The sequence below is a fragment of the Cydia amplana genome, chromosome 15 (genome assembly GCF_948474715.1).
Source record: "Cydia amplana chromosome 15, ilCydAmpl1.1, whole genome shotgun sequence".
In the NCBI taxonomy this organism is placed as follows: Eukaryota; Metazoa; Arthropoda; class Insecta; order Lepidoptera; family Tortricidae; genus Cydia; species Cydia amplana.
Genome location: NC_086083.1, coordinates 11,787,134 through 11,812,830, shown reverse-complemented (window position 1 = coordinate 11,812,830; position 25,697 = coordinate 11,787,134). Strand labels below are relative to the sequence as shown.

Sequence of the window (25,697 nt, the reverse complement as noted above, 5' to 3'; positions counted from 1 at the left end):
GGTGTCATGTGACCGTAAGGCGTAAGACGTAACCCTCTCTTTCTACCGCGCGGCGAAAATGCATGCCTGAGCCTGCTGTTTCGTTTTTATTCACTAAAGAACTTTAGTCATAACGTATCATAATCATGTCAATTATTTAAAACTGGACTTTTATATTAAGCAATACCTATAGTTCAATGTTCTAATCTTGTACGGGCTGAAATACCTACGAGGATCTCACAGTTATGTACATTCTAACTTTATATCACTCAAATACAATTCAATAAAGCTACATCTTGATGAAATCGCTAATAAAAGTGAACTCTAGTACTGGTGAATAAAACTCAAAATATCATGAACAAATATATTTAGATGCGAGGTCTGCAAGGTAACTTTACAATTTCTATTCGAATTTTAAACAATTAACGCTACAAATTTAAGCTCACTGACGAGCAATTTCGGAACTAAAGTTTTTCAATAGAAAGGAGGATGGGTCAATTATAGGTACATAGTGCTGCAGACATTTTGGACTAGTCATTAAGTTTTCACTTCTGTCTGCACTCCCGGAGTGCAACCCGTTGTTTTTTTTTTATAATTTTACATTTTTGGTAATTAAACATTTTATTTTATTATGGGACAATCTTATACAAATGGAGCTAGCCCACATTAATTAAGGCAATAAGGCTTATTTTTAAGTTAATTTGTCAGTCTTTTTCGTTCGTCTATGTTTTATCTTATTGAACTTATAATCAACTGATTTTAAAAATAAGATAGTAAAATTATAAGGAACACCAACAACCAAACACGAAGCAAATTAGTAGAACAGGTCCAACCCAAAAGTAGTAAAATGATCAGGTCCGAAATAAGTGGTAGATTATTATTTTGAGTTGATGATAGCACTACCTCGGTTTTAATAGTCTCAGTGTATCGTGGGAAGAAACCGTATGAACTTTCATTCTTTTTAACTTGTAGATTAAATTTAATTTGGTCTAAATTGCATTGTTGAGGAACGCTTTTAACTAGGTACCTATTCATTATTTTGTTTAAATTTAAAAGAGATAAGTAGGTACTAATGGAATTGTAACTTTCAGTATGATAATATTGTCTTCGGTTACCGCGATAGTTACTCATGAAATAAAAGTATTAAAACGGATTATAACGTCGGGATGTAGAATAAATTCAATATACGCGATATAATCCGTTTTAATAGTTTTATTCAGTATGATTCTAATTATAGCGCTCTCAAAAATAAAATCAATGGATTCACGTTACCCATAACATACCTATACGTAAAGTCATAATAATGTATTAGGTCATCATTATGAAATGTATAACGGTTTATTAAAAAAAAATCCAACGCGTAATATGGCAAGGTAGCCAATCTTCAACCCTGCTTTTGAATTTTCAAATGAAGTTGGAAATACGTCCGTGTTTTCGGGGCTCTCACGTCTACTTACCTAAATCTAGGTATTTAACACGTTATTATTGACATAAACACTTGTTCATTTATTAATGACGTCTTTGCAGATATACGAAGCCACAGACCTTCGCGGATTGCATCGGGAATGAACTGCCCCTTGGCTGGGAGGAGGCCTATGACCCTCAGATTGGGCCCTACTACATCAACCATGTCAGTCGTGAGTATTGTGTTTTTATTAATAAATAGATCTGAGTACCTACTTGCCATGAACGATTAACTAAAATAGATGCTATATACTATAGAAAAAGTGATCAAACCCTCTGGTGGCCGAGGCCGGAATCGAACCGGCGTCTTCAGCTTACGCGGTTAACGTCCTGACCACTAGACCGTTCGCCAACCCTCGTTGTACTTTCCATGATTTCTGATTTGTTTATTATACAACATATTATTGTAGTACAAATTATATGCATGTAATTTTATAAGAACTGGATTAGGGATAGTTGTTAGTAAAACAAAATATTACAGATGTTTGTTATAACGCGATTCAGCTTCGCTAGCCGGGATAAGAGTCATCTATCGGACTTGACTGTGACTTGTGAAGTACAGAGATCGATAAGGCATAACAACTTAGGTTTAACTTTAGTTACTAACGAGCGCTTCATTCAGTAAGCACCAATATCCTGATTCAAGTCCTTATTAATAAAACATTGATAGCACGCAGCGATCAAGAGGCAGAGGCAGACGGCCCGCCACTTGGTGGTACACTGTCGAAAGGGACCTAAAAACCCATAATATCCCATTGTTGACAACCCAGGACAGACCGGCCTGGCGCAAACGCACAAGGCCCGACCCCAAGTGAAGTTGGGATTAAGGGCAGGAAGAAGAAGAAACATCTGAAATCAATTCCACATCGTCCGAAGTCAACACCCACATGCCCATACTTATCTCGTTCATTGAGACAACGCTGCAAATTGCGTATTATCACAAACCAATATTTCATGGTCTCACAAAGAAATTGTTTATGTCGCCTAGACTTATTTATGATGCGGATTATTTAGTATGGCAGGTGAAAAATCGACTTCGCGGGGGACTGGCGAAGGGTCGATGCTTTAAACATTTTAGAGCCTGTTTACACTGCGAGTTTTCGCGCGTGGTTGGTTTTATATGGAACCGCTGTAGTATTTTTCAAACCCGATTGGTAGGGTGACAGGTGTCATCTCCATACATATATGATATAATTAATAACATAACCTAACCGTCAAATCTCGCAAAATTGTATTAAGGTGACATTTGACGACCGGTCTGGCCTAGTGGGTAGTGACCCTGCCTGTGAAGCCGCGGTCCTGGGTTCGAATCCCCGTAAGGGCATTTATTTGTGTGATGAGCACAGATATTTGTTCCCGAGTCATGGTTGTTTTCTATGTATTTAAGTATTTGTATATTATATCTATCGTTGTCTGAGTACCCACAACACAAGCCTTCTTGAGCTTACTGTGGGGCTTAGTCAATTTGTGTAAAAATGTCCTATAATATTTATTTGATTTTATTTATTTATTTGTCTGTTCCCATAGCATTTTTTTAAATTTAAATATTGCGTGTACCAACATTCTCAAGTACATAATGATAACCAAAAAAAGGAATCCTGTAGGATACAGTCAAGCGCGTTAACCTCTTGTCTGTGTGATAAGGATTCTGACCGAATTTTTAGTCATATTTTATTTAGAATTTTTTTTCGAACACGGTTTTTTAAGCTCTGTACAGCACAACACAACCGTGGGTTTATCATTTAAACCCACGATTTTTAACCACCACACGTATGAACATTTAAGGACGTTGTCAAAAATACATTGTCGCGTTTGAGAAGCGCCATGTGTGTACAACCTTAGTTACTCTTATGAATTATGGATCGCGTTGATTCACGTCTAGCCGATGCAAGAAGCCAGCGGAATCCTTCTACGGAACGCTCGTAAACTGTGCGAAGAAAGGACACTTAAGGGAATATTTTCACGGTTCGGCAAAAAGACGCGTACCTAAATTATATTAGCTACTTCACTACTAAGCATCATCTTAGAGTTAGAGCCTGTGGATCTTAACGGTCCATAAAGAATATTTCCAATATTTGATCAAAAGGGGCATTCCAACAAAGTGTCGATGTCGGGTACGTGACGCTATTCTTTTAACACTTCTGATAAAGATATGTAGCCCATATTTGGCATAATGACGCTTAGCTTTCAATTCAACAACATAATACAGATTTCTGCAGGTTAGGGCCGATACAGACGGACTGCAACCCGACTCCAATTTGTATGGGAACTGCAGGCCAACTGCAACGTCGGCGTGCAGTTCCCATACAAGTTGCAGTCCGTCTGTACCGGCTCTTAATAAGGTCATACGCGTCACTTCCCCGCCAAAGTAGAATCCCGCCTCAAAAACGTTAAATGGTGGCATCGCATGGCTAGTGGATGGACCATGGATGTCGCATAGTAGGGCCTAAGACGTCTCGCTGTCTAATTATTTGTCTCGTCCTTACACTTTATTGATACAAACTTATTCTTTATCTCGTTATTAATAATTTCAGCGATTGGTTTGTAGTTATAAACAGATTCGGATTGACTTTCTTTAAATACCTATATCGTTTAATCGATAACTTGCTGCTCAGCTAAACAAATAAGCTAACTTACCTACGGCTTTATTTTATTTTATTTTCTCACTAGGGTGGCTTATTCGCGTATATGTTTTCGCAGCGTACTTACTTATTAATTATCTAAAACACTACATACAATGTGAACCAAACAGCTAACACAATCGCCCATATGTTCACGAAAGATACGCTTAACCAGTATATATTTATCCTAAGATTCATTATAAATGTTCATAATTTAAGGTCCGACTTACTGGTTTTCTTCTTACGGTGTATTCTCTACGCGAAGAAAAAATCAGTTGAATCATGATCTTTATTTACGCATACTTCCCTCTGAAGTAAAGGTCAGGTTACACTAGTGATAACATACACTACAATGTAGTTTGAATCAGGCAGCAACCTTTAACGGTTCGCGAACACACGCACCTTTTCGCACGGCGTGCATTCCTATGCATTATTTATAGGATCTGGGAGCTTTTCCGCCATTTTCTTGGGTTTTTCAATTGCTATCGGACCACCCGCGATAAGATCGGTAGATAGCAGCTTGTTAGAGCATGGGAGCTGGTTTATGATCTTTTGATATACAGTGGCCGATATTATATCACTATTGTCTGAGATATATCACGATAACTCTACGAAATAGTGTTTGTTTTGTTCACCATTAGATCTTCTCGTTGCGTTGCTCTTGGTGGCACAGTCGAAAGTTTTAATTTATGATGACCCATTTTGTACCTAGTCACAGTGACAATAGTATGCATGGTCTCTAGCGACCTTAATATTGATTGTCACTGTGACAAGGCATGAAAGGGGCATAAATAAATTAATACTTTCGACCGTACTTTTTACAGTAGATAATACTTAAAACTTTCGCGTTTTGAACACATATTAACTCACATTAAACCTCGATAGCACGAAATTCAAGGGAAATGCCAAAAATTTCGTTTCAACGAGTTTTTGTCTTACAGAGGGTAACGTAACGACTTAGAGTTCTTATAGGTTTTTGTTCGTCATAAAGAAAGAGGTACAATTCGTATTAGAGAGGTAGGGTTAGACCAAGATAAGTCTGCAACGATTTTGATAGCACACGCAGTGCAAGTGTTATTAAACGTCTAACTTCTATGAATTACTACAGCTCATCCCATTAATATAAGCAAAACAGGTAAAATCCAATATTTATAGTCGCAATAAAATTAATAAGTCTATTAATTGTGTAACACTCTGACTGTAGTTTAATATCGTATTTTACTGCACTTTATAGATTATTACATTGAAAAAACTAGTTTTGTTTAATTTAATCTGTATTTCTTGTCCGAACTTATAAAACTAATTTTAATGATATTGTTTTGGCATACTTAGTAGAATTTACACGGTACAAATTAAGAAACGAGTTATTATAAGTAAGGATAGGTATGTTAAATTATAAGGTAGGTATGAGAATAAATTTTAATTTATTTATTAAATGTCAAAATAGTTTATAAATTTACTATAATATCATATGTTTGACTATCTAATACGACGGTAAGGTCAAGCCAATTTTAAGTTAAATGTCTGTGTGTACGATTTAATAAAATTAATACCGATATTATATCGTTTATGGTATAACGTTATATTTATGTTCAATAGCACAAATTGATAGCATGCTAATGCATAGCGATCTTATTTCCTTCTTTCGTTTTTTTTTCGACAATTTGACATTATCAGAAATTTACATATTATGAGACTCGAGCGCGTGCAAAAACTGCTAAAATTGTAAATCTAATAAACGACTTTTTAGACATCCAACAAAATTGTTAATATTTTAATCTACGAACTTTTTTTTGAAAAAAATATTATTGTTGGGCTGTTTGCTGCCGGCTAGAAATGCAGAAATTATTATCTGCCAAGTCGAGCAAAACAAAGAGGCACGGCCGTACCATCCTTTTCTCGAAGCGATTCAGGCCATTTTCGACGTCCTGTAATTTTGTGCCGGCTGAAGCTAGAACCCTGAATTTTCAGTGACATATAGGGCTTAACATGCTTAAGATACATTCTCAAAAACATTAAATCTGAACTTGTAGTTTAAGAATTATTGTACGTCAAAGTTCCTTAGTTTCGACACTGACACACTCATTCACTCACCGATCATCATTCTCGATCTCAAACTTCTAGCATACCCACAAGTTTAACATTTTAAACATAAGTAGTTTTTAGCTTATTAAGCCATAGAAAACCTAAAAATATTGCAATATCAGTCACGTTTTAAAGATCTAAGAACTGCATAAATAAGTTTGTAATCCCATATAAATATATGATATTACAAAGTTACTGTTGCAGTTCCTACAAATAGTAGGTAAAGGTACACAACGATATACGATGTGAGTATGAATGAAGATGTGTTTAAATATGATATGTGTATACATAGTATAGGTATGAGTACCCGAAAAGACGGACTGTCTACAAAAAGAGATGAGATCCCATCAAAAACATTACATGTACAAAGGTGCCAGTCTCGCACCGCTTTTACTACAAAAAAGTTTTGAGATGTAATGTGAAACCAAGTCGGTTATTTTACAAATAATGACTTGGCAAACGCACATAATGCTTTACTCGTAAATATGTGTAATGCTCAAACTGCAATTAGCGCTAGCGTTAAATGTTCAATTAGAATTATTTTTAATAGGTGTCGATGATCCTTATGTCATTATGCAGCCGTGCGATGGCCAAGTCATTAGAGGTATTACAAATTAAAGATATCTTATTGATACGGTTTTAACACCCCCTGGCACTGATTAAAATAACGGACTTGGTTTCACATTACATCTCAAAACTTTTTTGTAGTAAAAGCGGTGCTAGACTGGCACCTTTGTACATGTAATACTTTTGATGGGATTTTTTTTTGCAAAAGGATATCCAATGTTCTCTTATACCGTTATAGTTGAATAGCAGTATCCTACAGGCGTAGTGATAATTTAACCGACTAAACCAGCACAATAATATACATAACTAAAACTCCACTGAACCTGATTATGCGAATATTTTATTACAATCCTTGCTTGTTGGGTAAATTGAGTGGTTATTTACGGCGTTGTCGCTGCGCGGTGTTGCCATAAGTTAGGTTGTACATGTACATGCGTGTACGCAGCTTTTGCGTGCGCCGTCACAGACAAGGGAGTAATAAAGACTGGTCGAACCATACTGTTTTACAATAGAGCCAACTCTAAACCCACAGAGGGCGCCAAAGATTGCATATACTTGAGAAAATTCGACCCATGCCGCCGTGGCCCGGGTGGCCGAGTGGTCTGCTTGCAGATGCAGAGGGCGCTGTTTCGATTCCAGACCTGAGTCATAGGCCATTTTTTCTTTCGTGCAGCATGACATCTATTTTAGTTTATTGTTAGTCTCCATACAAACACGCGTGCCTCATTGGTCTCTGTTTATCTCAGGTGTTTGTCAAAAAAGTTTCGCGGCTTAGATTTTCTAGTAGGTACCTAGTAGAAGGAAGGTATAGTTAGCTAGGGTTGACTAAAACTGTCTAAAACTAGTATATTATTGTTTGCCTTCAACCAATTATAATATTAACTTCTTGCTAACCGCCTCAGTTAAACGGTGGGCCTATGGTATCCCTTAACTTCTTAACTAACTTTTCACTCATGTTTTCACTCAGTTCAGATTAGTACAACTAAAACATTGTTGGACTGTTGGTTCTGGTCTGGTATACAAGCTTTCTAGTCAAGATTTAGACCATCTATTGCCACATTACCAAGCAGTGGTGTGAAAAAAATATTTTGCCACAATAAAACTATCTGCTCTGCTCGCAATTTGCTATTAATGTCTTTATAGCAAAATACTACTACAGTATATACTACTACTACTATTAAAACCTAGGATTCTCTAGCTACGGACAGAAGCCCCTACAAACTTAATTGCCAGATTCAACATATGCAAATGCACCCGCTTATGGCCGTGGCATGTACGCCTGTAGATCTTCGATAACTCTCCATTCCACACAAAAAGGGTTCAAGTGGCATGATTATTCTATGAACATACGCCCTTTTGGAAGCAAAGCAAAGTTACCGTTACATTTCAAAAGGGCTTTAGTAGTATGATTGACCTATATCGATACGTCCATTTGAAAGCGGGGTACAGCGGCCATTACATTTAGTTATCGACTTTGCCTCGCTAATTATAGATTAAAATCGTAAATTGAGACGCAGGATACATTTATTTGAGGCTGCATACAAATTTCTTGTGGTAGGTCGCTGTTATCGCTTGTTAGTTGAGTTTAAGGGCGCATTACTTTGTTGTTTGTGGGCAAATGCTAAGTATATGTAATTAGTGCTAACGTTCTACGAGAGATGGCGTTGTGATGTTAAAGTAATCTTTTGATAGTACGCGACTAGGGTTTGCAAGATCCGTCAACTTTTCGGATCCGGATATTTCGGATATTTCGGATATTAAAATTTGACGGATCCGGATATCCGGATAATTCGGATAATACGGATCTCTATCAAGAAAGGTGACGAAATTTACTACTTACATACAAGGAACAGCTAGTAAAATGTTCATATTTTAGTTAATTACAATTATTAATAATTATTATTATTATCTCAAAACGATATAAATATGTATAATAAGATATTCAGTGTAGTCTTAATTAGGTATTCCTATTAATAATATTATGCATTTTTTTTAGGAGGCCGTAGTCGATTTGTAACCGAAAACGCCAAAAATGAAGTAATTAAAGCAAATTTATGTCTATATATCTGCTCAGAAGAATTAATTCTAAAGGTGCCTAAAAACACCGCTTTAACTTCGGCGTTTTTTTCTTAAATTTGCCATTATAAGCTCACAAATAGAAAATGGAGAAAAAGTTACATTTATGTACTTTTATTATTTTATACCGGTGTGGTGTGATATAATTTATACTATTAAAAAACGTACTTCCTTTACCTTGGTAAAATAGCTATACCTTCAGTCGTTCGACTGAGAAAAATGGCTTAGAAAAAGTATCTAACTCATTTATTCAGTCCCCATTACAACAACCTTCCATTATAGGTATATATAAATCCAGTTAATTACTGCAAAATAATGTAAAATTACTACAAAAGTTTCGGGAAATTAAGAAATTTGGGCTACAGCTTCTTAATAACGAGAAAAAAATATCAATATTAGTTACTCAGCAGCACATCAAGCACATGTTATTTATGTTAACAGAAGAGTGGGAACCGACACGATAACACAAAAAAAGTCACTGATAACAACACGCACAAGCACTAATGATGTTCCAGGTAGACGACCCAAAGGCGACTGAGCGAAAACCTGAAATTACTTTAAAACATACAAATATTTACCCTTATTCCAGTCAGGAGGCATGCAGGTAGCTCGTTTTAATACTGTTACTGTTACTACTGTTTAGTTTAAGCAATATTTGTATTTATTTTATGACGTTATCGCGTAACAATAACGCGACCAATGCAATATTTAACGGATCCGTGAGATCCGAAATATCCGGATCCTATGAGACGTTGGATCCGGATCTTAGATTTGACAGATATCCGGATATTTCGGATATCCGGATATCCGGATCTCAAACCCTATACGCGACGCGATAGTTTCTGTTCCATGCACCTTGTTGGATTTGTATGGTTACCTACCGACAATTTTTTTTTCAAGGAAAAATGGTTTATTGGTCACAATCTTTGTGTTACAAATTGAGAAAGGGTTGGGACCTCCTATTAAGTATATAAATAATTGTGTTAGGTGTCAATTTTGTAGTATTAGACTATCTATACTTTTGTGGTAGTTCTAGAACAGGGATTTTTGAAGTGAAAACTTCTTTAGCGGCGCTGTGGACTTTTTGAGGTGGGGAAAAAATGTTAAACTCGAGACAGCGTAAGACGATTACGTGACCGTAAGATTTAGATGGCCACTCATTTAGATGGCATTTAAATCAATAAAGAAAAACTCAATGGCATTACATGAAAAACTGTTACACGCACAGACAAGACATCCTCCAGACTGAGCATAGTAGCGCTACCCACCCCCTCTGCCACAAATATACGGTAGTTTTACTCCATTTTCGAGTCAAAGTGTCTTTGTGTGACGTCCGTGTCTCTGAAAGGACCAATCACGGCACGGGACTCGCTAACCTCGTCCCCCGCACCCCAGTATTTTTGGCAGCATCGGTTTCATGAAATAATTGCTCTAAAATCCTTCTCTAGAGGATTCCTAGTCTATGGTTACATGATGAAATGTCATTGAGTTTTTCTTTATTGATTTATTAAATGCCATCTAGTGAGTTTCGCTCTAACTGGTATTAATATAACTCGAGTACTAACAGTGATGTGCTTAGGGGTTTCAAGTAATTAACGCAAACGCTAGATGGCGTTAACCTCAATTATACATGGTGCATTTTGCACTAGTCATTGAGTTTTCACTTCTGCCGGCACTCCCTGAGTGCAACCCGTTGTTTTTTATAATTTACAATAGTGTTGAGTCGCTCACTCGTGAGGCACCTCATTTGTACCACTCATTTTGTTAATTTGTCGCAGTACTTCGTACCGCAAAAATGTCTTACTTCACTCCTCTATTCATTTTACTTGATTCTAAAATTATCTTTCTCCTAAAAGTTCTATTCTTAACCTCCAGAATTGCACTCCAATTAAATGTTACTATTTATTTATTTATAAAGGAAGTGATGAATACATAAATATGTATATACATTAAATATTTTTGTCGCCGTTGGAATTAATGGAATAGTCGACGCTGAAAATATGCTAGTACCTCACCTCATTTGAAGTAAGACATTGTAACACCTCATTTTAGTAAATGAGGTACTCATACAAACTCATTTTAAATTGATGTCCTACCCATCACTAATTTACAACCTACTAGACTCTAAACTGGTACCGTTTTTAAATCAAATCTTTAAATTGTATGACCTATCACTAAAACCCAATAAAACCCATAGACTTAAGTTCAAATTAGTGTTAATTTTTGTTTCTGAAAGTGAGGGGCATTTTTATAAGTATCTACACACCAAAATAAAGTTTCAAGTTTCAAAATCACAACTAATAAGCACTCCCGTCACGTATCTGAACATTCTGAACATACAACTTTTTTTTCTATGACTCTTATTGCAATTTCAGTAAAAGCTAGTAAATTATGTTGACCTTACGTGGTCGTTGCAAGTGTGTTGCCTCTAAGGGCCCGATTCGGATTTTGTAATAGACATCTATTAGATATCTTTTAGACATCGCCAAGATACGATAACGATATGTTTAAGATCTAACCTGTCATATATATTTGACATTCCCGCGATTCTGGAGATACTCTTGAACGATTTCCACAAGATATTACTTAGAGATCTAATTCACATCTAATAGATATCTAAAACGATCTATCGTATAAGTGACATTGGTTGCCCGAAATGCGCTGCAAAAGAGAACTAGTTGAAATCTAAACTATAACGTATCTAGAATGGATCTAGTACGTGTCGTCTCTTGTGAATATCTTGAAGTTCGAATACGGCAGTAAGTTTATGCCTTGCAAGTTATTTTACGGTTTACGGCCTCATATCTCGGTATGCGATCTTCGACTGTTTTCTGCATACGACAAGCGATATTTATACTGTCTAGTGTAAAAAGTCGTATCTAACTTGAAATTTCTATTAATTTCAACCTTTTTAACTGAGCAAGGTAGACTCGTACCCGGTTTCAAGAAGACTCTATAGTAAGTTGTGGTTTTTCCATTAGGTTGTCTGTAAAATGAAAATTACAAACTACTCTTTTGACTTGTGAATTAAGAAATTTGTAAATATATAAAAACGGGTAGGTTAAGTATCAGGAGATAAATTGCCTACCTTAAACGCCCCATATAGTTCTCATTTTAATTGCGTTTTCTATCGCTTTATCTAATTAGTTTCTGTGTTATCCCGTACTAGCAACCCGCCCCGGCTTCGCACGGGTTAAAAAATTATACAATGTAATCCTTCCTCTTGAATCACGCTATCTATTAAAATAAAACGCATCAGAATCCGTTGCGTAGTGTCATACATAGGGACAGACAGACATCGGGAAGCGACTTTGTTTTATACTATGTATGTAGTGATATGGCGGTGCATAAAAACGATTGAAGCCCCAAATAGTGCTACATGGCGATTTGGGCCCCGTACCTATAATGTTTCTAAAACGTAAAACATAGCTGTGCTCCATGCAGTGCTCACGTATTCAGTCTAGATATCTCAATTCCGATAGTGAATGTTCAAAACATAACGTAACTTAGCGCTTAAACTTTCTATATGCCAAATTTCATCACCATTGGTTTTACACGGTTATTCCTTTATTCCTTTAGCCTTGGCAGGGCTGACAAAGTCAATAAAAAAACTGCCTGTTATTGGTATAAATTTTTTGCTCTTCTAGCGGTCAAAAAAATGTAGGAAAATTCTCGAATTCTATAAATAACCTCTAAAGCCTTCTTGTCGCCTTTGAAATGACGTCGCTGTGTTTACAAACGGAAACTTGATGACTTACTCTCCGAATATTTGTAGATAAACATTCCATCATATCAAAAGCAAGGTTACCTTTGCTGCAAGTACTTTGACTTGAATAAAACGCTGAATGGTACTGCAGTGAGTTGAGGCGGACAAAACGCCCATACAGTGTAAACTAATGTACTAAGGTTATGTAGGTCATTGTAGGTATTGTAACCTTATATGTGAAATAAATGACATAGAATAACTGAATATACAAGGTTTCAAGGCTGGTTTAATGTAAGACGCTTTTCATCAAAATGATCAATTTCTTTTCATAAAAATAGAGAGATAATGTAGGTAAGGTTCAGGATGTAGAAAGAAAAAATGTATCGGGATGACAGATGCTACGAAAAGTCGCGTGACTATACATGTTTGGTTTCGATTGGCGGTTTCTATCAACGATTGTCGTCTTGGCTAGGCCGTCCGTTTGTAGCGGTTGGCGTTTCGCAGCAGTCAAAATACTGGCAGGTTCTAATCTAACTATATTAGATCGGATGGCGTGAGGTTTTTACTGCGTGCCGCCGATCAGCCGATCAGGCTTTGTTTCGAATGAGTCACGTGTTCTGCCGTATGTTTAATTTTATAGGTCTGTCATGCATTCCACGTTTCATTTGCTTTCCATTCATTTGTGACAAAGTGACCGACGACTTCGTCGTGCCGTTCGGTTTCTTTTGAATTTTCTTTTTTATGAATTTATTGTTTACGAATGTTGGGGTTGCCTGTGACTGGGGCTTTGGGGTCAAAAATTCAACAATCTATTCGAATTAGGGTCACATGTACCATTCACTAACTCGGGGTTAACCAGTATAACCTGCTGTTACCATGGTTACCAGTACAATTTGACAGCATGAAGCGCCTCTGGTTTTATGGCTATTTGCCATTTTCAAAATTACCCCACTTTCGAAGTTATTCGAAGACATTGGAGCAAGCGAGATGCGCTGCGTTTGAGATGACGCTGTCGCTAGCGTTTCAGGCTGCTTGAATGGTAAGGGTACAGGCGGCCTAGCCAAGGTGACAATCGCTATCGCTTCGCCATCGAATCGCTTTGTATCTCTCTATCACTCTTCCATATTAGTGTGACAGTGACCGTTGCGTTTCGTTCGCTACGTAGCGTTAGTGATTGGTATGTTGTCTACGGGGCCTGATTACGTATGTTATACAATTGATGAGTGCATTCAAAGCCGCCATGGTCAACATAACCTGAAGTTAGTCATGACGCTTTCCTGTGATTATCGGACCGAGGTCATCAGAACACCAACAATTAACTATTATTGTAGGCCACCGGACAATGCAGATACGACTTTTTTATAATATACGAGGCAAACGAGCAGACGATTCGCATGATGGTAAACAATTACCGCTGCCTATGGACACCTGTAACACCAAAGGGGTTGTAAGTTGTTGCCGGCCATTAAGATGGGAGTCCGCTCCACAGACAATCCAACCTCTAGTCATAGCATAGTCGCGCTACCCCCTCTGCCACACATACGTTAGCGTTACTCCATCTTCGAGTCAATCCCGTGCCGTGATTGATCCGTGTCTTTGAACGGACCACTGACAGGCTGATATCGTCCGGCGAACTGGTAATCAGTGGGCCCCTTTAGTTCATTCCATAGTTGCCGTGGGCGTTTCAAATTGGACAACCATTTTCATGACACCTTGCACAGAACCGCGGATACATAGCATAGCATAGCATAGGCAAGATGGAAAACAAGAGCTAATCTACAATTGACCATTCAGAATCGGCCTTGCGTCCAGAATTCCTACCCCCACACCCAAAAGGTCCCATCTCCCGCACCGTTACGGTCGCTTATGGCGTTTTCGACAGATGTAATTGAGAATAATTGAAAGATCGACGCGCGCACTTTGACTGTCACGCGGCCCGCGAATGATGCGATGCAGCTGCTATGATTGTCGCTATGCCAGTGGTTAAAGGTTAGGTTTATCTAGGAATGTTAGAATCGTCATGTCATCAGCAGCGAGTGAGCCGCTTTATTTTCTTTACACTACAGTTTTCGTTTCAGGTTTGGGAGTTTTTTTTTGTTATTTCTACGCAGAATCACGAGACCTATAAGAGAGAAAAAGTGTCCCAAAATTTACATTTCGTTTTCCCATTCCGTTGCCGTCATATGAAAAATGTAACGGAATGAAAATGCTGACATCCATATATTTCAATTACAGATTAATTCCTCAATTTATCTTTTTAATAAGAAATTTGGCACGTGTTTTTATTTAGTCATAGATTACAATCTTTGTTTCGATTAACATTTTAATACTTAGGTATTCTTTTTTCCTGTTTTCGTCAGTCACCAAAAACAATATAGGTAACCTCCATTATCTTTTTTTTCTACGTGTGACTATGGTTGTTTTGAAAAAACAACCTCGTGGTGTATATTTATTGTCAGACTACTGTAGGAATAAGAATTGACTTTTGACTGCGATTTTTACCTAAGGTATATTTATGAAGGCTATAATTATGTTAAAAGAGTAGTCTTTAGCCTTATACATATAAGGGTCAAGCCACAACTGTTAAAAACTATAAGATTTTAGTACTATTTTATCATACAATTTAGTAAACATACTGACAAAATACATAATCACAATAAAAGGCGATACATATTAATTTTTAATGACTTTCAAAGCATCTAACAATGCAGTTGAAGTTTTATTTCTGGTTTTTTTAATTTGTCTAACGATATATATCGATATTGCTAATATCAGTAATATCCCATTATCTAATACGTAGATCATTATTGCAAATCGTGGCATACCTAAGCTATGACTCATTCGATATCTTTATTAAAATCGATTTTATCGATACTTATCTATTAGAATTGAACACACCTTTTTGACATTGGAAAGTGAATTATACCTACTTGAAAATGCAGTACCTCTACATAATACATATTTTTTACTATAAGGTATTTAAGATTTTGAAAAAAAAGACTCGGGTCTTTAACAAGTTTGAAAGAACTCGAGTTTCGACCTACTTATACATGAGTCTGACAAACACGTCGAGTCTTAAAGCAGGACCCAAGGGAATCGAGTCTGATCCAACACTATATCCAGTACTATTCGCATAAAACAGCTAAAGGGTTAATCGACCGAACGTTAGTGAAGGTCTACTTTTCAACTTGGGCAATGCTTTCGTATGTCCGGATGTTCTCCTCTACACGTCGCAATTCTCAACCGATTCTCATGACAATTTGTTAGTAATTTCGATTTTTTTTAGCTTTTTTGTCCATTCCGTTTAAAAAAAAAACAAAATGGCGGAGCCATACACGAGGTCTACAGCTCACAGAGCCACTAGTTAATAATGTTAATTATACTTGGTCAACCAGATCTTGACAGTAGAAAAAGGCGGCAAATTTGAAAAATGTAGGCGCGAAGGGATATCGTCCCATAGAAAATTTGAATTTCGCGCTTTTTTTACTGTCAAGATTTGGTTGACCAGCTATATGAATGTACAACAGCCGTTACTTCCAACAGATGTTTGAACTTCGCATATTCGCCATTAGTGTAGGTGAACAAACTGGGTATGTGTGTCAAGTTCGCAATGGAAGGGTGCCAGCAAAGGGCAAAGTGCCCTTTCGGCTGCACTGAATTCTCCGCGTTGACGGAGGCCTTATCTGAAATGGAATGAAACTTGATTAAAAGGCGTTTTTATTTAAATTATGTAATTGGAAAGAAACCTAAGGTATTTTTAGATTGTCGATTTTTCTTAATATTTTTGTGGATCAGAATACAGATTACAGAGTAGTCATTGGTCTTTTAATTAAGGTCATTTTTGAACCAATAGTATAAAAGTTGAATAGGATCAGGAACATATTTCTGGCGACGCGACATTTCAAATAATTTCTTCTATAACTAATCGAGAAACATGTAGGTAAGTAGTTTTAGCCAGAGTAATTAGGACTTCCTTAGGTTAAAATCAGCAAGTGTCTTACTCCAGAAAAAATCACCGCCTCAGCAGGGGTCCGAACTCGTGACTCTGGGATGACCAGCCCGCCGTTGTACACACTCGCATTTTTATTAGGGGAGACCTAGGAGGGTTGTGACATTTTACTTTAATATATATCCATTATGATCTTTATTCGCTTTTTATGCGCCATTGGCACAAACTGCATCTAAAAGCACATTTCTAAAGTCACAAGTCTCTTCAGTGACAACCCTCCTAGATTTTTCCTTCATCATTTAAAACAATGATTTTATTAGCAGATAGCTAAGTACAAAACGAAATACCTAATCAACGTCATTATCAGTTATTAAGTTTTACCGTCAGACATTTGACGTGTGCGTGTATGGTTTAACATGAATGCATTATGCAACGGTGCAGTCCGATCAACTTTCGACCCAACTATTTAAGCCAAGGTTCGGATGTTTGTAACTTAGTAAATATACTCATGGACAAATTTAGAGGAACGCAAAAAAATATGGTTGTTTGTCTGTAAAGTTTTACGGACGATAATTTTGCGTGGTAACGTCAGTAGAAAACATTGATGAAAAATTGCATAAGTATTACATACTTTTATACGTTACCATGGAGATCTGTCCACAGCGTGACACTTTTTCGTGCATGCTAGATTCTGTGCGGAAAGAGAAGAGTCGTGGAATGTATGGGACCCAATACATCCCACGACTCTTCTCTTTCCGAACAGACTCTACCGGTGTTCATCGATTTATAAGACGTTATCACGTCAAAATGTTCAATTACTGGATTACAGCACCTAAAGTAATTTCAATAATTTCATTAGTAATTAAAAATTTCAATAATTTCTCAGTAATTCCATTAGTAATTAAACTTTTTACACATTGTCTTAAACACCACCATTCTTTATTTTGCAGAGGTGACGCAGCTAGAAGACCCGCGTCTAGAATGGCTGAGCATCCAGGAGGCCATGTTGAGGGAGTACCTCAACACGGCGCAGGAGGCGTTGGAGGTGAGTCTTAATGTTATCTACATAAGTGCTAAATTCCTTTGAATGCGTGGACGTTTCCGGACATCCGAACTTCTTTGAAATAGCGGTTTGATTTAAGAAATTCTGCCAGGTTATGCTATTTTAAACAATTTTTCTTCATATAACCACGTCCTGTTGCGACTTTTTAACTGACTTCAAAAAAAGGAGGAGGTTATTTCTTCTCCATATTGACGCTAGGAGAATACGGAACTCAGTTATCAACGGTTCGCCTATAATGAAACAATTTTGCAGAAAAAGTTAACAAGAATTTGGGCGTAGTTCAGCAAAAAGGATCCAACCTCAAAAATGATTTAATGACTTTTGTTTTTGAAAGAAAGTAGGTATATAAATTTATTTGCGTTAGCTATCTTTAAGTGGCGTCGAATTTTTAATACGCGCCGCCAATACTTCACCATCACTCTTAAAAAAGATTGACGCTGTCAAAATGTTTGTCCATAACTGCCTTATAATTACTTTTTCTCCAAGTTTAAGGTCAAGGTCACATTTACCCATTTACAGTTAACTTCAAAGAGGTCAGCGCGAGTAATTGATCAATCAGTATCATTTTGTTTATTTGCATATAGCCATGTTATCTATCACTTGACGTCAATCAGGGGTCGAGGTCGGGTGACCGGTGATCTAATGGCATTCCATAAAGACTGGAACAAGTATGATATGATATTGTATACCTACGTTGAAACAACAGATGACGTCTAAAGATTCTCTGCCTTGTCTTATTTTTTGTAATTGACTTTATCCTTTAGTTACTATACTACAACAGCGAATAAGATTTATTGTTATGTTGCTTTCCAATTTTTCCATTGAGGCGAAGACGAGTGGAGATGAGAGGAGTTAACCAACAGCAGCCCACTATTGACTATAGGCATGACAGGGATCCTTCAGTATATTGCCGAAGCGTCCTCAGGCATGCCGAGGTGTGCTTGGGGATGCGGAGGCATCCCACAGGCGTACTCAGGCATATTGAGCCATATTAGACTTGGATTTGAACATATGAGCATATCTTCAGTTTATTATTTTTTAATCCTTGGCTACATTTGTACACCACCAACCATATATTAGGTCCTCAACACGTATCAAACGTTGATGTTTATAAACGATAACGGGATTCTCACGGTCATGCTATGTTCGACGTACGTGAGATGTTTAGGTAAATCATAACAAGGACGGATTTGACATCCATATTCCTGTTGAGGCGAAAGCAGAAAACTTTACCATTTATAAGTATTTTATTAAGAAGAATTCCGGTTGCAATGGTTGGATCTTGAAAAGCGCGCAATCTAATCTCAAGAATTTGCACAGGCCATTGTCAGCCAGACTTTACTTATTCCCTGGCAATTGCGATGCCTCGTAGGGATATATAAAAAGTTAAAACTATAAACGCCCAGTTATACACCCCATCCAGCAGATCAGTCTGCGGCATGGACCCTCTTACGCGAAGTTGCGAGAAGTCAGTCCTGGGATTAAAAAACCGGGAACATGCATTTAAAAAGATGGTATCGCCATATATGCCGCAGACCGGTAGACTACGTCGGAAATAGATGTCTCAACCTCACTGTCCAAGGCCCTAGATCAAGCGGCCGCGGTAGGCCTAAGAAGCGCTGGCTGCACGTCGTGATAACGGACATGGAAGAGAACAATCTCACACCTGAGGATGCCGAAGACCGGGCGAAGTGGAGAAGATTGAGCAGGAAAGCGGACCCTGGCGCACGGCCGAGAAAACGCTAGGTTGAAGAAGGAGACTAGGAGGGAGGAGGTGGGGGGGGGGGGGCTGACCCCAAGTAAAATGGGACAAAAGCCTGGACCAAGAAGAAGAAGATGCATTTAAAATAATCCCAACGAATTAAGTACCTACATACATACCTCGTCCTTCGAAATTTTGAAGAAATAGGTGGGGAGGAATAATGACAAAGGCCACTTAAACTACAAAAGCCTCCCATCACACAGTATCTCAATTCAAGCTATTACGACAAAAAGCCACTTCTGTTATCTCCTTATCGGTATCATCGCATTCCATCGTTATCAGGACCCACTTATACATTCGAGCCTCATAGACAGATGTTTAATTAGATTTCGTCATCTTCGCTACTGCGTTTGTGGGTTAGGATTTTAGATCTCTTTTACCCACAAACATATTTCTTTCTGTAAGATAATATAAATGGCAAGAAGCACGTTACTTCAACTTTGGCAACACTTACGCTACTGCAACGCTTACCAAGGCAAGGCATCATGCTTACTCTCTCTTGGTTTTGTTCAAGTCGGTACAAAGTTATCTTAGTCAGACTCTACGAGTAGCTGTTAATTTCCCAACCAACCTTGATTACAGACACCCGAATTGTACCCGTTTCGATCTTATCAGACCATCGGATTAGAATCCAAGCTATTGTCCAACTATCAATGGCCGAGCTTCGTTCCTTCAATTACCTTTTAAGTGGTCGATACTATCGGGCTACTGTGTTTTACTTCTATCGGGTGAAATGGAGGCTATTCTGTTTTTGGGGTTCCGTGGGCTGATGATGAACAAGGCCCGGAAAAACTCCCGTAATTTTGAAAACAAATCATAATTTAGGATCCATTTACGAGTCAAAAATGTTCGTTTACGGATGACATTGGGGCATGTTTAATCGTTAACATTGGTGTAAAGAAGTCTGTCTTTATCTTTATATTATCTGTGTAGTGCAGTATCAAGAATTCAGTTAAATTTCTATGACAGTCAGATGGCACGGAACCCTCAGATCGAGAATGCGACTCGCTCTGGCCGGTTTTTGACGTTACGAGACGACGTGTCGGCATCTTTGATGTCTGATTTAATTAAATTGAGTTGCTTCTTTATTTGTACTTAAGTGCAGGCTTTTTCATGTGATTAATAGTTGCTTAATCGAATTGAAAGCTATCTTAATAGGTATTCGTTCATGAGGATGTTTTTTCTATTTAAGATTTTATTGATAAAAAATATTTTAAATACCTAAGCAGATTTATCTTTCGAACCGCTACACGTGACCGATGTCTAAATTTGTCGGATCTGGCCGCGTAGCCAACGTGCCAACGCTTACGCTCCGTAGCGATCGAAACGCAACTGTCACTGTCGCACTAATATGAAAGAGTGATAGAGAGACACAAAGCGACTCAAAGCGTTTCGTTATCGAAGCGACAGCGATTGTAACCTTGGCTAGGCCGGCTGGAGCCCGTTTCTCAAAAGCTTGTAACTTACAATACAAGTGGAAGTCCCTTTCTAACAGAAGCTGTCAAAAAGTGACATCCGCTTGTATTACAAGTTACAAGCTTTTGAGAAACGGGCCTCTGAAGTTTGATCTCGAGTAGAACATAAAAAAACGATTAAGCCACATAGGTATAGGTACATTACACAAATTCGCACCATGATGTCGACTTAATTTATATTATGTACTTTCCTTTTACTGACAATGTTAAAACCAATATCAGTAAGTCGAACATCTAAGTGTTGAGACTCTAATTGGTCTGATTACGAAATTGTACTGGTTTGGTCACTCGCCAAATAGAAGTTACATTCCCACGATTTTTGTATTATTTTCGCACGTTTATTTGAAACCAGAAGTCGCGCTAGCTTGTGATTGATTTAATCATTAGTAGTGAACAGTTTTTGATATTTATTAGATGTAACTATGGGGATCGGTCGAGTTCCCTTAGCTTAGCTTAATTTATATCAATCGGAACAACATAACACGGTCACTTCTAGTCCCGATCTCCCCTATTGACTTCTTTTTTTATGCATTTATTTAGACCGTCATAACGATTTTGGTTTGCGTTGTGACGGTTTTTATTAGACGTCAATGTGGTTTATGACAAATACAACAACAATAGCCATTCTATACTTATTCGCGTCAATGGAGTGTTACGTTTTTCGTCGCCCCTCTGCGTGAGTAAAGTTTACGTGGCTAGAAAACCCCACTTCCTGGCCTAGAGAAGAAATGCTCTGGCGGCCTAGCCAAGGTGACAATCGCTTGCGCTTCACCATCGAATCGCTTTGTGTCTCTCCGAGTCTCTGTCTCTTCCGTATTAGTGTGACAGTGACAGTTGCGTTTCGTTCGCTACGGAGCGTTAGCGATTGTCATGTTGTCTACGGGGCGAGATACTACGGACAGATAGATAATATGCATTATATGTTTATCTTTTCATGAAAGCTTAGCTTTGAAACATAAGTACCTACGGCATTTTTTAGGAACCTTGTAATCAAACCTCACATCCGGTGATAATGATATTTCATTGAAAGTATGGCTCAACCAGAAAACATTTAAAACTTTGTTATTAATTTATACACGACAAATGCCGAAACGTAATAGCAGTTTATTTTTGTGCCGGAAAAGCTTGACATACCAACATTATTGTATTCCACTTTATCTCCATAATACTCTGCAAACAGTTTCTGCTTTAGTAACAAAAGGTCGGATCTGTAATTGAAACTCTATGAAGATACGCCGTATAATATAGTGACGACGCTAACCGCACATTTAATAATTTGTTATGCGCAAAACATTCCTATTACAGTTGCGTTAAAGATTAATAGAGTTGTGAGTCATCGTGTAAAAATTAAATTAGACATAGATATTAAGAAATATTAATCAATGACCACATTGAAGAATTCAAAGGATATTTGGATATTTGCCTTTGCCTGTAGTAATTAAATGTGCATAATGGATATTAATATTAGCAATTAAAATTAAATGTCTGTCGTTAAAGATAAATTGTACATGTTACAAGAATTTTAGCAATGATCAGGTATGTTGTGTTTTAAATTTTCTTGACGAGTTATTAGGTATACGTCAAATATCTATGCGTGTGTTTTAAGATCTCATTAAAATTCACGTTACGTTACTAGTACTTTTGTATTATACACCGGTCGATAAACCATCTTTGATTTTCAACAATCTAGTGCATTTTTTTAAATTTTCTATTTGGGGGTTTTTGGGGGCGGAAAATAGATCCAGCTAGGTCTTATCTCTGAGAAAACGCATTTTTGAGATTTATATGTTTTTCGAGCAGAGCTCGGTCTCCCAGATATTTTCAAATAATAATCATCCGGAGAATAACTCATGTTATTAAACTATAGCCTTCTGAGTCCCTGAAGCCTTTATAAAGGATTTAATTCAAATCGCATTTTGAGTTAAAATGGAGAACAAGAAGGTTTCTCTCCTGAGTAGGTTACTCCTCGCCTCGTAGGTTATCCTCCTGGATAGGTTACTTTGGTAATAACTTGACTTGAAGACTAATAAAATTATTGATAGGCTTTACAAATGCACAGTAAGGTTTTACTACGGAACCCAAGAATCAGCGAAACTGAAGGCCTATCGCGAACCACGTTCGACGTGTTGCCTGTCACACTTACGTACGAAATTACAAGTGCGACAGAGATGCAACACGTCGAACGTGGTTCGCGGTAGGCCCTCAGTCATTGCAACTAACATCTAAACCCCTTCAGAAGAGGCCTCTGCACTCGCAGACCGGCCGTCTATTCGCGGAACAGTCTGTACGAGGAATTGTGCCGGTTATCGCCTGATTGACTCACGGATCGGGTCCGACTAGTAAACTACACCAAAACGACGTAAACGCATTAACATATCAATTCAGATACGACGTTATTCTTCTCGGGCACCAGTAGTAAACAACTGTAAAACATCGTAAATGTTAGGCTTAAGTGTAGATACGACCTTATGATTCGGAGGAAAGGTCTGCTTGTAAATTTTGTGTACCTATGTGTACTGGCGACTTATAGTTCGTTTTTTTTAGCATTAGAGTCTGGCTAATGAAAGTTGAGCCTGAGATAACGCGGGAATTTCAATAAAAACCGCACCTGGCAATAAAATTACTATGAAATTAAATGACAGCATGAAACTGACAGCTTATTTGATAGGAAAAAAAGTTGCCATATAAAAGTTTTAAATAAATCTCAGGCTCAACTTTCATTAGCCAGACTCTAGAAATAAGGTAAACAATCTTGATGTGTCTTTTAATTGAAAAACACATTTTAAAAATAGTTACGGCAAATATGTAACAATTATGAGTCTAATACGATCATTTATATTCTTCTGCTTTCATAAGTAATAGTTTTTGATTTTTAAAAAGCGTTTTTCAATTAAAAGACATGTCAAGATCGCTTACCTTCTTACAAGTTAATTCTAATGCTAAAAAAACGAACTATAGCCAAGGTGACGATCGCTTGCGCTTTGCCATCGAATCGCTTTGTGTCTCTCTATCACTCTTCCATATTAGTGCGATAGTGACAGTTGCGTTTCGATCGCTACGGAGCGTAAGCAATTGGCATGTTGGCTATACGCGGCCTGTTTTGAAGTGCGACATAGCGACTTGTTTCGTACAGTCAGCATGTTTCTTTCGATCGATAAGAACGGAGCTATAACTTCGAACGACTCCGTTCGTTCGTTTATCTATCTGTCTCTTTATGCAAGAGCGATAGAGAGGCAGACACGGAAAATTCGATTTGCGATGTTCTTAGTTTCCCATATTAATAATCAACACCCAACGCGTTTAAATCTGTGTTTACTACACCTATCTAATTATACTCAGGTTACGGTATGGAGTTTACAAGTTAATAAATTGGAAAACTAGTTACAAATGTTTTTATTATATTTGATATATGTAGAAGTTTTTTACAGGCATGTGACTATGATTTGTATGCAATGACTAAGTAAATAAGTTTTTGGCAAAAATTTCATTTTTGGTACAAGCTTATATCGCTGACTGTACTTTTCTTACGACAGACAACTAATACTCATCGAGACAATTCTAAAAACCCCTAACACAATTAGGTTGCGTTGTTTCATCACAGAGTTCCTATGGCCACCTCCTGTCTCCATCATCAGATCAGTTCGACAGTACCATATTATTGTATTGTCATCAGAACTACATACAGCTGCCAATTTTCATGACGCTACGATCCTTGGAAGATGGTTAAATTTGTTACCTTAGATTCCATTACATAGTTACATACAGGTCGACCTAATAAAATCTTGTTAAAAATACGAATAGGTACCCTTACGACTCACATCACGATGTAATCCAACCGCAAAAGGATTGAAAGACGTGACATTTACGAAACTATTTTCTTCGAGAATTTTCTTTTGATATACGGCACAGCGAATTTCATAAGCGTCTTTAGAATATTGCATTGAATTGCATAACAATGTATTTTAATTCTATTCCATGCATGAATAAAAAACATCGCCGATTTGTCTTGAGCTTTGCTTGCTTAGCCCGTATATGTAGATACGTCTCAAATTATTCTAGTAGTTTCATGTTATCTAGCGGCATTATATTTGCACGGTAGCATCGCGACACTATGAGTACGTGAAAGCATTTACACATGACTTTGCTGTTCTTTAACGAGTTTTAATGCAATTTGCAACTCTATTTCGTACTACTAAGAACTATATTAGGATTTTCTATGTGATGCTGTATAGTTGCGTACACATACTCGTATAAAGCACTCTTAGTATGGACGTGGTGTGTTTGCGCAAGGATGCAGGAGTCCTGTGAAGTATTTGGCAACAGCAAATAGTTCGTGCCAATTAAATGTTAAAGAACAGAATAATTAAACAGTGGGCGTGTCTATAGTTTGTCAAAGGACGGTCTCATTTCAAACATAGACAGAGATAATCATACTATCTTTGCCTTACACTAGTACTAGCAGACTAGCACCCAAAAGAAAAGGATACCTATGTATAGTTTTCCTGGTTTTTACTGACTGACAAATTGGTTTGACCAACTATATTTTGTATTTATTCATAAAACTTTCTCAATTAGCTAATTTGTGTTTTATCCCTTTCTTACAAAACGTAAGTCGTAATGACAGTCATTCGGCACTCGTTTCGAATTTCCTATTTTTTGCACTTGTATCGTAATGTAGGTAGCTACCAGTGGCGGCGCGTCCATAAAAGCCGATTCCCACCGGCTTGCCTGTTTTTAGGGTTCCGTACCCAAAGGGTAAAAACGGGACCCTATTACTAAGACTCCGCTGTCCGTCCGTCCGTCCGTCCGTCCGTCTGTCACCAGGCTGTATCTCACGAACCGTGATAGCTAGATAGTTGAAAATTTTCACAGATAATGTATTTCTGTTGCCGCTATAACAACAAATACTAAAAACAGAATAAAATAAAGATTTAAGTGGGGCTCCCATAC

The 25,697-nt window shown here is 37.6% G+C and overlaps 1 protein-coding gene across 1 annotated transcript in view; it reads left to right on the top strand.

The window, feature by feature from the left end:
- The window catches only part of LOC134654554 (protein kibra), a 118,663-nt gene that overhangs the window by 27,991 nt on the left and 64,975 nt on the right, over positions 1-25,697 (top strand). The window contains exons 2-3 of the mRNA XM_063510009.1: positions 1,507-1,616; positions 17,398-17,492. Coding sequence (XP_063366079.1) covers positions 1,507-1,616; positions 17,398-17,492 — 205 coding nt within the window. The remainder of the gene's footprint in view (positions 1-1,506; positions 1,617-17,397; positions 17,493-25,697) is intronic.